Raw genomic sequence first — 12873 nt, 5'->3', positions numbered from 1 at the left:
TGCTAGCTACACCGCTTTTGCAGATGTCTAATTATGTCTGTGACGTCTCTGTCCAAGCAGTCGGCTAAGGCCATGGCTAATGCGGTGGGTGTCCGCAGAGCCATCTGGACTAGGAACTGGGATGCGGACTGTGCCTCTAGAAAGGTTTTCGCCCTACTGTTTACCCAGGATCTCTATAGCCCTGACCTGGGGCTACAGGAGGAAGGAGCACTTTACTGCCACAATGTCGTCAAAGGTGCCGGCCAGTTCCCTCAGCCAGTAGATGAAGGTGGTTTCATTCATTTCAGAACTCTACTTTACGTCAGAGGCAAAATTAACGTGACCCCCACCCCTTCCGAACACAGAGTTCCTCCTTCCAGTCTTGAAACTCCTGGCAGCCCCGCAACTGACCTGCCAGACCTCCAGCCCAGTGGGCTTCTACAGTCTGAAGGTTTGCCCTCACCTGAGCTGCTCCCTCTGGTGGGGGGACGTCTGCTCTCCTTCCAGGAAACCTGGTTTGAATATGTCAGACGCCTGGGTGCGGTAGGTTATGTCGACAGGCTACAAGATAGTTTTCCCCTTTCACCTATGACAGTACCTCTGGAGAGACTTCCCATCTGCTGGACAGGAAACCTGAGGATATAAAAAGGGGCACACCTCTCCACACACCCAGTGGGGTTTCCTGTCCTCCGGATGTAAGGATTGTCCTGAGGAAAACACTTCACACGGGGTTGCAGACCCCCTAGCAAGGTCTTACCTTATTTTCACTAGAGGTGCTCTCGAAGGTGTAAGTTTCCTTTTGGAGGGAGCAACCTTAAGCCTGGTATAGGTACTCCCTCCTCTTCCGGTCCATCGCCTCCCTCCTTGGAGGTGGTTTAAGGTCCACACAGTGGTCCTTCCTCTGGCGGGGAGCGGTTTCCCGGGGTCATGTTCGGCTCTATGATCTGGACGATGCCCAGCGTTGGCGGCTTCCGGCGCGTTCATTGGAGACTTCCGGTCGCCGCGACGCGTCACTTCAGGTGGGGTGACACGTCAACACTCCAGGAGGCGGTGGTAATGGTGACCCTGGCGTGGAGGAGGCGCTCCAGCATCTGGAGCTGAGGGCCTCCCAGCCAATCCAAGGCCTATTTAGGCCTAAGCAGCAGGAGCTTCGGTCTCCAGTCTTCTTCCTCCACTATGGAAACGCCAGGAGAAGCACCAGGACGCACTGACCGCTCGAACGCCACCAAATCCTCCAGTCCGGTACTTGAGGAAGGCAGGACTATGGGGGTAAGACAAAAAACTTTCCTTACTAACTACTGTTCCCCTTTCTTTTGTACATATATTTCGGCCAGGGATTGTTCTAGGAAAAAACAGGATAAGGCCCACAACAAGGAATGTGCTGTGTGTAAAAAGAAACTAGCATGATCCTATAATAAAAGGCTTTGTCAGAAATGTTTAGACAACGTTATCTTGGAAGAGTCTACAAACTTAGCCTCAAGTATCAAAGATATTGTGAGGGCAGAAGTTAGAAACTCCCTAAAGTCCCTTAAAAGGATTTAACATCTGCCTCTTCTAGCCGGATAGGTATTCCGGATTCCTCAGCAGAGGAGGATTCTCTACCACAGGAAGAAGGAGTACAGCTCATTAGATTCCTCAGGTGAAGACGAGGGGAGGGGGGGGGGGGGATGAATTTGTTCCCAACAGAAGACATAGATCTACTCCTCAAGGTTGTAAGGGCTACTATGAACATTATTGATCCTAAAGAACCTTGGTCTGTCCAGGACATAATGTTTCAAGGTCTAGGGCATAAAAAGAATTAAAACTTTTCCCGTCCATAGGAACATAACCGTCCTCCTTAAAAGAGAATGGAAAAATCCTGATAGGAAAGCATGTATTCCTAAATTCCTCAAAAGGAAGTATCCCTTTTGAGGACGATGTATGTAAAGACTGGGATATCGCCCAGACATTCAGAAATGCCTGGAAACTGAAAGGATAATCCTAAGGCAAAGAGGATTCTCAGAATCTGTCATTTCCACCCTACTAGCCAGTAGAAAACAGGTTACCTCAAAAATATAACGGAGAGGCTGGAAAGCATCTTTGAATTTTGCAGGCAGAGATATTAATCCTTTAACCAAACCCGATATCCCTTTAATATTGGATTTTCTCCAGGCAGGATTAAATAAAAACCTTAGGCCTAGCACGTTAAAGGTTCAGGTTTCTGCTCGAAGTCCCTTTTTTTAAATTCTTAATTAGCAGAACACCCCCGGATTAAGAGATTCCTAACCGCTTCCTGCAGACTTAAACCTCAGATAAGATCTCCAGTTCCTCCCTGGGACTTAACCCCTTAAGGACGCAGCCTAGTTTTGGCCTTAAGGCTCAGAGCCCATTTTTCAAATCTGACATATTTCACTTTATGTGGTAATAACGTCGGAATGCTTAAACCTACCCAAGCGATTCTGAGATTGTTTTCTCGTGACACATTGGGCTTCATGTTCGTGGTAAAATTTGGTCGATATATTCAGTGTTTATTGGTGAAAAATTGCAAAATTTAGAGAAAATTTTGAAAAAATTGCATTTTTCAGAATTTAAATGCATCTGCTTGTAAAACAGACGGTTATACCACCCAAAATAGTTACTAGTTCACATTTCCCATATGTCTACTTTAGATTGGCATCGTTTTTTGAACATTCTTTTATTTTTCTTGGACGTTACAAGGCTTAGAACATAAACAGCAATTTCTCATATTTTTAAGAAAATTTCAAAAGCCTTTTTTTAAAGGTACCTCTTGAGTTCTGAAGTGGCTTTGTGGGGCCTATGTATTAGAAACCCTGATAAAACACCCCATTTTAAAAACTAGACCCCTCAAAGTATTCAAAACAGCAGTTAGAAAGTTTTTTAACCCTTCAGGCATTTCACAGGAATTAAAGCAAAGTGGAGGTGAAATTTGCAAATTTCATTTTTTCTTGCTGAATTTCAATTTTATTAATTTTTTTTTCTGTAACACAGAAGGTTTTACCAGAGAAACACTACTAAATATGTATTGTCCAGATTCTGCAGTTTTTAGAAATGTCCCACATGTGGCTCTAGTGTGCTCGTGGACTAAAACACAAGCCCTAGAAGCAAAGAAGCACCTAGTGCATATTGAGTACTCTTTTTTTTATTAGAATATATTTTAGGCAGCATGCCAGGTTTGAAGAGGTGTTGAGGTGTCAAAACAGTAGGAATCCCCCAATAGTGACCCCATTTTGGAAACTACACCCCTCAAGGAATTCATTTAGGGTTGTTGTTACCATTTTGACCGCACAGTTTTTTCACAGCACGTATTTGAATTGGGCTCTGAAATGAAAAAAATTTCATTTTTTCCAATAAAATGTCATTTGTGATCAAAATTTCTTATTTTCACAGGGAACAAAATACCCCATTTTGTTGCCCAATTTGTCCTTAGTGTGGCAATACCCCATTTGTGGTGATAAACTGCCGTTTGGGCCCATGGGAGGGCTCAGAAGGAAAGGAGCGCTATGTGTTTGTTGGAGTCCAGATTTTGTTGGATTGGTTTTCGGGTGCCATGTCGCATTTGCAGAGCCTCAGAGGTATCAAAGCAATGGAAACCCACCAAAAGAGACCCCATTTTGGAAACTACACCCCTCAAGGAATTCATTTATGGGTAATGTGACCATTTAGACTCCATAGTTTCTTCACAGAACTTATTTGAATTGGGCTGGGAATTCAAAAAATATATATTTTTTCCAATAATATGTCATTTTAGCTCAAAAATTCTTATTTTCACAAGAAATAAAATACTCAATTTTGTTGCCCAATTTGTCCTGAGTGCGGCAATACCCCTTTTGTGGCAATAAACTGCCGTTTGGGCCCATGGGAGGCCTCAGAAGGGAAGGAGCGCTGTGTGTTCTTTGGAGTACAGATTTTGCTGGATTGGTTTTCGGGTGCCATGTCGCATTTGCAGAGCCCCAGAGGTATCAAAGCAATAGAAACCCACCACAAATTACCCCATTTTGGAAACTACACCCCTCAAGGAATTCATTTATGGGTGTTGTGACCATTTTGACCCCATAGTTTTTTCACAGAACTTATTTGAATTGGGCTGGGAATGAAAACAAAATTATTTTTTTCAAATAATATGTAGTTTTGGCTGAAAATTTCTTATTTTCACAAGAAACAAAATACCCCATTCTGTTGCGCAATTTGTTCTGAGTGCCGCAATACCCCATTTGTTGTGATAAACTGCCGTTTGGGCCCATGGGAGGGCTCTGAAGGAAAGGACCACCATTTGGCCTACTGGGGATTTTCTAGTGCGAAGTCATGTATGCAGAAGCCCCTGAGGTACCAGTACAGTTGAAACCCGCAAGAAGTGACCCCGTTTTAAAAACTACACCCTTAAGGCATTCATCTAGAGGTGTAGTGAGCATTTTGACCGGAGACCTACACCCCATAAACTGTAATGTGGGTTCTCCCGGGTATGGCAATACCCTACATGTGGCTGTTATCAGCTGCCTGGACACACAGCAGGGCCCAGAGGGGAAAGACGAGGGGGGATAAGCTGTGTGGAGTGCATCAGGGTAAGTAAAATTGGGGTAAATTATAAACCAAGGGATGTATGATAAATTTTAAAACACTTTCATACAGAGCTCTGGTTATTCGGGACACGTGTCACATTGATATATTGTGTCATCCATTATCGCCCTCTTATAGCAGACTTTGCACCTCTTTTGACTTTTTCCCTTCTTGCCAGTTTGGGGAACTTCTCCTGGAAAGTGTTGCCCTGGTACGATGCGTGTGGGCTCGCTACCAGAAGTACTGGGTGCCCCCCCTTCTTGGTCCCTAAAGATTAGGTTCTTGATAATCACCTCTTGAAATTCCAGGAAAGTTCCCGTCTGGCCTGCACATCGACGTAGCATGTACGCATTGTACAATGCCATCTGTATGATGTGCCCGGCCAGCTTCTTATACCACACCGCATGGCGCTGTAGGGCTTCAGGGCTTGATCTTACAAGTCCACCCCTCCCCATGTACCTATTGTAGTCCAGGATGCAGTCTGGTTTGGGGGTGTCCTTTCCTTCATATATCCTAAACCTGTAGGTATACTCTGATGCACTCTCACAGCTTATACATCTTCACGCCATACCTTGCCCTCTTACCCGGCAGGTACTCGCGGAATTGAACCCTCCCTTTAAAATGTACCAGGGACTCATCAATAGAAATACACTTCTCGGGGGTGTATGCTTGGGAAAAAAGGGCACTTGAACGGTCTAATAGGGGTCTCCGTTTATACAAACGGTCAAAACTGGGGTCATCTCGGGGTGGGCACGGCTCATTATTAGTATAATGTAAGAAGCGAAGTATTGCCTCATTTATTTATTTTTTTAGGTTCCAGTTCAGTTCTGAAGTTGCTTTGAGGGGTCCATATATTAGAAACCCCTATCAAACACCCCATTTTAGAAACTAGACCCCTCAAAGTATTCACAACAGCATTTAGAAAGTTTATGAACCCTTTAGGTGTTTCACAGAAATTTAGAGCAAAGTAGATGTGAAATTAAAAATTTTTTTTTTTGTCAGAAAATCCTCTTTATACCATTTTTTTTATAACACAAAAGGTTTTTTTCAGAGAAACGCAACTTAATACGTATTGCCCAGATTCTGCAGTTTATATAAATATCCCCCATGTGGCTCTCGGGCGGTAATGGACTGAAGCACCGGCCTCAGAAGCAAAGAAGCACCTAGCGGATTTTGAAGCGCCTTTTTTATTAGGCACCGTGTCAGGTTTGAAGAGGTCTTGTGGTGCCAAAACATTGGGAACCCCCCAAAAGTGACCCCAATTTGGAAACTAGACCCCTTGAGGAATCCATTGTAGTTTTTTTGGGGTGCATGCGGCTTTTTGATCAGTTTTTATTCTATTTTTAGGTGGCGTGGTGACTAAAAAACAGCAATTCTACTATTGTTTTTTTATTCTTTTTTTTTTTTTACAGCGTTCACCGTGCGCTATAAATGACATATTCACTTTATTCTGCGGGGCGATACGATTACGGCGATACCAGATGTTTATAGTTTTTTTTTATGTCTTATGGCGTTTGCACAATAAAATACGTTTTGTAAACAATCATTCACTTTTTGTGTTACCTTATTCTAAGAGCCATAACGTTTTTATTTTTCAATCAATAAAGCCGTGCGAGGACTTATTTTTTGCGTAACGAACTGTAGTTTCGATCAGGACCATTTTTAGGTACATGCGACTTTTTGATCTCTTTTTATTCCATTTTTTGGGAGGTGAAGTGACCAAAGAATTGTGATTGTGGTTCGGTTTATTATTATTTTATTTTACGGCGTTCACCGTGCGGGATAAATAATGAAATAATTTTGTAGTTCAGGCCATTACGGACGCGGCGATACCAATTATGTATAGTTTATTTGTTTGTTTATATATTTTTATTAATAATAAAGGACTGATAAGGGAAAAGGGGGGATTTTTACTTTTATTACTTTTAAATCTTTTATTTTCTTATTTTTACACATCTTTTGTTAACTTTTTTTTTACTGTATTACTTTGTCCCACTAGGGGACTTGAGGGCAGGAGGCCCTGATCGCTATTCTAATACACTGCACTACATGCGTAGTGCAGTGTATTAGAGCTGTCAGCTACTCACTGACAGCAAGCATAGTGGGTCCTGACGTTGTCAGGACCTACTAAGCTTCCGTCTATGGCATAGCCGGACGCCATTGTTTGGTGTCCGGTTGCCATAGTCACCATCGCCGGCCGCTATCGTGTAGCAGGCCGGCGATGGCAGCTTAACCCCTAAAAAGCCGCGATCTCTATGGAACGCGGCTTTTAAGGGGTTAATCAGCGGGGACACAGCGATCGGTCCCCGCTGTAGGAGCTGTGACAGCTGCTGAACAAGACAGCAGCGTCACAGCTCCTGTATGTGTCGGGAGGACGGCCGAAACGGCCGTTACTCCCGAGACGTACTATTACGGCATGGAGCGCAAACGATACAGCTGCCATGACGTAATAGTACGTCAAGGAGCGGGAAGGGGTTAAACCTTGTTCTCCAGGCTATGATAAATCCACCATTTGAACCAATAGATTCTATCTCCATGAAAATGCTGACACTTAAAAAGATATTCTTGTTAGCCATTACATCAGCCCGTAGAGTGAGGTGAGATTCAGACCCTATCTGCCTTTCCTCCACATATGCTACTGTTAGTTGATAGTCATCCTAAAAACCTTACCAGGATTTCTTCCTAAAGTGGTCTCTCCCTTTCATTTAGACCAAGAGATTATTCTTCCCTCCTTTTGCGACTCCCCAAAAAATCCGAGAGAACAACAGTTTAACTGCCTAGACGTAAGAAGATGCCTAGTCCAGTACCTAAAGATTACCAAGGATCTAAGATCCTCAGAAAGTTTTGTTTATCCAGTTTCAGGGTCATAACAAAGGTTCGGCAGCCAGTAGAGCCGCTATAGCTAGGAAAAACCGATTACTGGTAAGTAATCAATCTTTTCTTTTCTTCTCGCTTCCTCCATCAAGGAGTAACTTCCAGCGCCAACATCAGGACTGTTCAATGGGTTTTACCCAAATCTCTTCCCTGTACCAAAGAAGGGCGTATTCCTTCGACCCTTTTTGGATCTAAAACGTCTCAACTGACGTGAAGATCCGAAGGTTTCACATGGAGTACCTGTGATCGGTTGTGGCTTCGTTAGAAGTGGACTAATTCCTATCCTCAATAGACATAAAGGATGCCTATCTTCACGTTCCCATTTGTCGAGCCACACCAGTTTGTGGCTCTTCTCTTTGGGCTGGCCACCGCTCCAATGGCCTTTACCCTGGTCATGACGGCGCCCATGGCTCTCCTCTGATCCAAGGGGAAATCGATTATACCATACTTGGATGACCTTCTGGTGAAGGCATCTTTGAAACAGGACAATTTGGACCTTCTCAACATTACCCTGGATTGTCCTCGCAGATTCGGATGGCTGATCAACCGCACCATGTCCTCTCTCATTCCTACTTGGAGAATGGAGTTTCTAGCGATGGTCCTGGATACACAGGCAGCCAGGATATTCTTACCCAAGGACAAGATCACCACCCTCAGACATGGAGTGACAGTACTCCACAGAAATGCTCCTTGTTCTGTCCGCTCCTGCGTGAAAGTCCTGGGGACGATAATCTCAACCTTCGAGGCAGTCCCATTTGCTCAGTTTCACTCCCGATCTCTACAGCTGGCAATCCTATCTCGTTGGGACAAGTCTCCGGACTCCTTGGATCTAATGATCCGTCTGACCCCTTCAGTCAAGAAGGAACTGCTGTGGTGGATGTCTTCCCCTAACATTTCTCAGAGAAAGCCCTTCTCAACTCTCCACTGGCTGTCTCACAGTCCAGGGCACCTGGTTTGGCCCAGAAGCTCAATTCCAGATCAACCTTCTTGGAACTGAGGGCCCTCTTCCTGGCCCCGTCTTACTGGATGTCTCGCATCCAGGGTCTTCCCGTGCGGATACCGACAACTCTACAGCATTGCGTACCACAATCATCAGGCTGGTACAAGTAGCAGGGCTGTGTGGAAGGGAGCCGCCAAGATTTTTCGTTGGGCGGAAAAAACGTCCCCGCAATCTCAGCAGTTCATATCCCAGGGACGTCTGGACCCCGGAGAATAGTCTCTTCATACAGAGATATTTCACCGCATTTGCCTTCGGTGGAGCTTCACAGACGTGGATCTCTTTGCCTCTCATCTCAACCACAAGTGTCCAGACTACGTCACCAGAACCAGGGATCCCAGAGCCATAGGAGCCAATGCTCTAGTTCTTCCCTGGTCGTCTTTCAGCCTCCTTTTATCTCTTTCCTCCTCCTCCACTACTGCCTCGAATTCTGAGGAAAGTCAAGGACGCAGGATTTTGTGTTCCTGACAGTCCTCGTAAGGGAGGTCCGTCTTTATGAGCCACCATTGCTAGCTGGATCTGTTTGATCATCAAAAGAGCCTACTCTGCTAAGCGTAGGGAACCTCCCTTCTGGGTCACTGCTCACTCTACTAGGGCAGTTGGGGCCTTATGGGTAGGACGGCATCAGGCTTCTGCCCTTCAATTCTGTAAGGTCGCCAGCTGGGCTTCGTTACACATCTTTTCAAGGTTTTACCAGATCCATTCCCTGGCTTTACGCCAAAGCCAGTTTAGGTCGGATGGTGTTGCACGCAGCCGTGGTTTAGGCTGCTCGCATAGTTATGATTCTTTTTGCTTTAGGACGTCCCATGTTACTGTGTCTCGCATTGAATACTTTAACGAGAAAATAGGATTTTTGTACTTGCCAGTAAAATCCTTTTCTTGCTGAATTCATTGGGGGACACAGATCCCACACTATTTCTTTATTGTTATGTGTTTCGGTTTCTTGAGGTTGTTTTTCCCGTTGGAAACATATTGTATTGATCCTTCTCTGCTCTCCTACTGCTCTTGGTACAAACTGCGGAGCTGAGTTCTCTGCAGAGGTTATAGCCTACTAGGTGGAACCACACATCCCTTTTTTTTTTCCTTTATATTATATTAACCTAGTGACAGCAGCCTATACCCATGGTACTGCCCCCCCCCCCCCGCCACCAGTGAATTCGGCGAGAAACTGATTTTTACTGGTAAGTACAAAAAGCCTATCTTTGCGTGCCTAGCACTTTGGTAAACCCACACTTCTATATGAGGGAATTGCATACTGCAGACCTCCTGTTTACAGGCTGTCATTCATCTTGTAATTGGCTGACAGTCATCTGAAATACTGAAGCCTGTAGTTAATTACTCTGTAGGACTGCATATTGAATGTTCATAGTATAGAAATTATGTAAGTATTGCTTTCCAGCTTTAGGATTGTGGGATTCTGGTAAGGAGGAGAGATTAAGCTAAAAGGGGACATTTAAAATGAGAGAATCCTTGTATTGTCGGAATGGGCAAAATATTATAGGCATTAGGAGCCAGTCACACAAATTTAGGAGCCAGTTTGGCCAGTAGCAAATTTATAGGCATATATGGTGGAAGTTTACGAACAGCTTTACACCGCATTTGTGGCATAAAAAGCTGTAAAAAATTATTTTTTTATATCTCCATTACCCATTGATAAGGGTTTTATATTGGTTCCCCCCCCACATAGAATATTATTTTTTTTACATAAATCTGCATTGTAGACCTGGAAATGCATTTAAAGGGGACCTGTCAGGTTTTTATCCTTCCCTGCGGTTTCAGCGGTCTTTCACTTTGTCAGTAACGTTCAGTAATTTTGGAGAATTTACATGTTATGTTTGCTGTGCGTGTCCAGTGCTGCAGAGAAGTCCAATGATATGCCCACTATATATAACACTGCTGTGTTTGCAGGTATCGCTTCTATTTTTCCTTTGGGTAGAAACAGTGAGGCCGTATTTAGAAATAGTAGATGAATGGATTGTCCATGGAAACCTCTTTGATCCAGCAAAAGAATTCATTATTCAACGGTATGTGAAGCTTGTGTATCATCATTTTACCAGGAGGAGGATAATGATGTAATACAATAATATTTATTGAATTCTGTATACTTTCATGTTTTTATCTAAGATTTTTTGTGTGTACATATATCTCCTCAGATAGCAGGCATTATGAAAGTATATTCTGTAAGCTGAACAGTTATAAAGGTAATTGATTTGTCCTTTTTCGTAGAAATAAAGATGTTCCTGTTAATCATCGAGACTTTTGGTATGCCACATACACTTTATATAGTGTCTCAGAAAAAACGGAAAATGAGGACAAAATGAGTGACAGTGCCAGCTCAGGTAGTGACCAGGCTCCAGCCAGCAGGCAGCACACTATGGTCTCTTTCCTGCGGCCTGTACTAAAACAGATCATTATGGCTGGGAAGTCCATGCAACTGCTTAAGAACCTCAAGTTCAAATTGTCCCAACAGCAAGATTTCTCAAGAGGTGAGTGTAAGCTTAATTTAGAGTAAATCCTAATTTATAGGAGTTTTCTGGGAAAAAAATGATGGGCTATCCTTAGGCTGCAGTACCAGGCACAGCAGCATGTAGAGCTGAGCCGCCGTGCCTAGATAAACAATGATGGTGACCCATCATTGATGGTCGGTGCTTGTCTCGGTAGTCAGATGCCCACGGTCACACATTGATGGCATATTGTTAGCATAGTCCATAGTTTTAATTTGAGTATTTAACAGTATGTGCTCATCCAGCCTCTATTTATTAATAGTATATACTGACAATGTATATTTCTCATTAAAGTTTTCACTGGGGGACACTGTACCATGGGTATGGGCCGCTGTCACTAGGAGGCTGACACTAGGTAAATATTTAAAAAAAATGTGTGGCTCCGCCCAGTGGGCTATACTTTCTGCTGAGCACCTGGCTCCTCCGTTTCAGCCTAGTACCTGTAGGAGGCAGAAATTTCCTGCACTGCAGGCAGTTCTGCTAGATTTTTATTTTTTAGGTGCAGGTTGAGAGTCCCTCGTGTTCCACTTTGGACTCCCCTACGGGCGCTGGGTGAACTAGAATTCCATCCGTTTCAGTGGATGCCTGCCATTTTGGTGGATGTTTTTCCCACTAACTCTCAGTGGATGCCCGCCTCCCTGGTTTATGTTCCCCACCTTGGTCACTCAGTCCCCTATTACCGCACCACTAAGTGTGTGCGTCCTCTGAAGGTGACAGGCTGTGCCTGAAGACGACTGACCGGTAAGTTCCCACCATTGGGAGCTGCTGTGACCCCCCCCCCCTCTCTTATACAATAGAGGGGAAGGAGCAATTCAGACTGTCAGCGAGTTTTAAGGCATTATATATAGAGGGGGGGTTTTATTCTGAGGTGTTGTCTTTGCTAAGGGGTTTCTAACACTTATGTGCTGGCAGACATGCTTTCAGCGTTCTCTTCCGTTTTATTTTACTACAAGCCGTGGCGTTCCAACGATGGCGCTATTAATTTAGACCCCGGCTTCAGTTCTTTTCTAGGCCGCAATCTGGCCATGCCCCCTTCCGCTCCCGCCTGCTCTCCTCCCCGCCCTTCTGTTTTCCCGCACCGATTTTAACGTTCTGAGTCACATGCCTGCCCTGTTCAACCAGCGTGGCGTGGGTTTGGCTGGATGGGAGGGAGGGGTTTTCTGTTTTACAATTGTCCAAGATAAGAAAAATATCGGCACTGCTTTGGCTCTCTGAGCACTATAAGGCTCAGCAATCAGACGACTGCACAGGTCTAGACAGATTGAATTAGAGCCACAATAGGTGGTAGCCTACGGCCGTTTCGCGTGCACCAACGCTTTGTCAAGTCCTTGGCAAAGCACTGGGTGCACACGAAACGGCCGTGGGCTTGAGCTCCAGATCCATACTGCTTTTATCGGTTTTGCCGCAACAATAAAAGAAAATTCAGTTAGGATAGCCATTGGCTATAGTGTTTTTTTTTTTTTTTTTTTAAAAGGCTCATAATGTCTTCAAAGGGCAAAGCTCCTAAGACCCAAATCCCCCCACCATTGTAACGCACTTTTCGTGTACGCAGTGCGGTACAATGTTTGCATGTAGGCAGGCGGACCCAGTCTGTGTTCAGTGCCCTCTGTCTAAACCACCACAGGATTCCCCAGCTCTCGTGGTGGGGAGCATTTTACCCCCCAACGTGGACAGACAGGAGTAGTTCTACGTCCCATCCCAAATAATTTGGAAGGTGTATAATAAATTTTGTGGAAAAATTTTAATTGAACAAGTTAGTCTCTTGTGGATATTAAGGACCTGTTAGAGTGGATAGCATTTCTTCATGATAATCAGTAGATATGGAAGAAAGAGTCTGAGACCAGTGGTCCAGGGCTCTATCAAGTTTATTAGAAGATACGGTTAACAGCTGTCTATAAAGTATGGACAATGGTTTAGCCAACGTCTCCTGTGTCACCCAATTTTCCACCGGGGATGTACATAGTC

General features: G+C 44.3%; 1 protein-coding gene across 3 annotated transcripts in view; it reads left to right on the top strand.

Moving 5' to 3' along the window:
- The window catches only part of TUBGCP5 (tubulin gamma complex component 5), a 64316-nt gene that overhangs the window by 20505 nt on the left and 30938 nt on the right, over positions 1 to 12873 (top strand). For all 3 annotated transcript variants that reach the window (XM_075852571.1, XM_075852570.1, XM_075852572.1), the window contains 2 exons: positions 10313 to 10428; positions 10631 to 10890. In XM_075852571.1, coding sequence (XP_075708686.1) covers positions 10313 to 10428; positions 10631 to 10890 — 376 coding nt within the window. The remainder of the gene's footprint in view (positions 1 to 10312; positions 10429 to 10630; positions 10891 to 12873) is intronic.

Source organism: Rhinoderma darwinii, chromosome 2 (assembly GCF_050947455.1).
Source record: "Rhinoderma darwinii isolate aRhiDar2 chromosome 2, aRhiDar2.hap1, whole genome shotgun sequence".
In the NCBI taxonomy this organism is placed as follows: domain Eukaryota; kingdom Metazoa; phylum Chordata; class Amphibia; order Anura; family Rhinodermatidae; genus Rhinoderma; species Rhinoderma darwinii.
The sequence above is the reverse complement of the archived record's forward strand: the minus strand, read 5'-3'. Positions and strand labels throughout refer to the sequence as shown.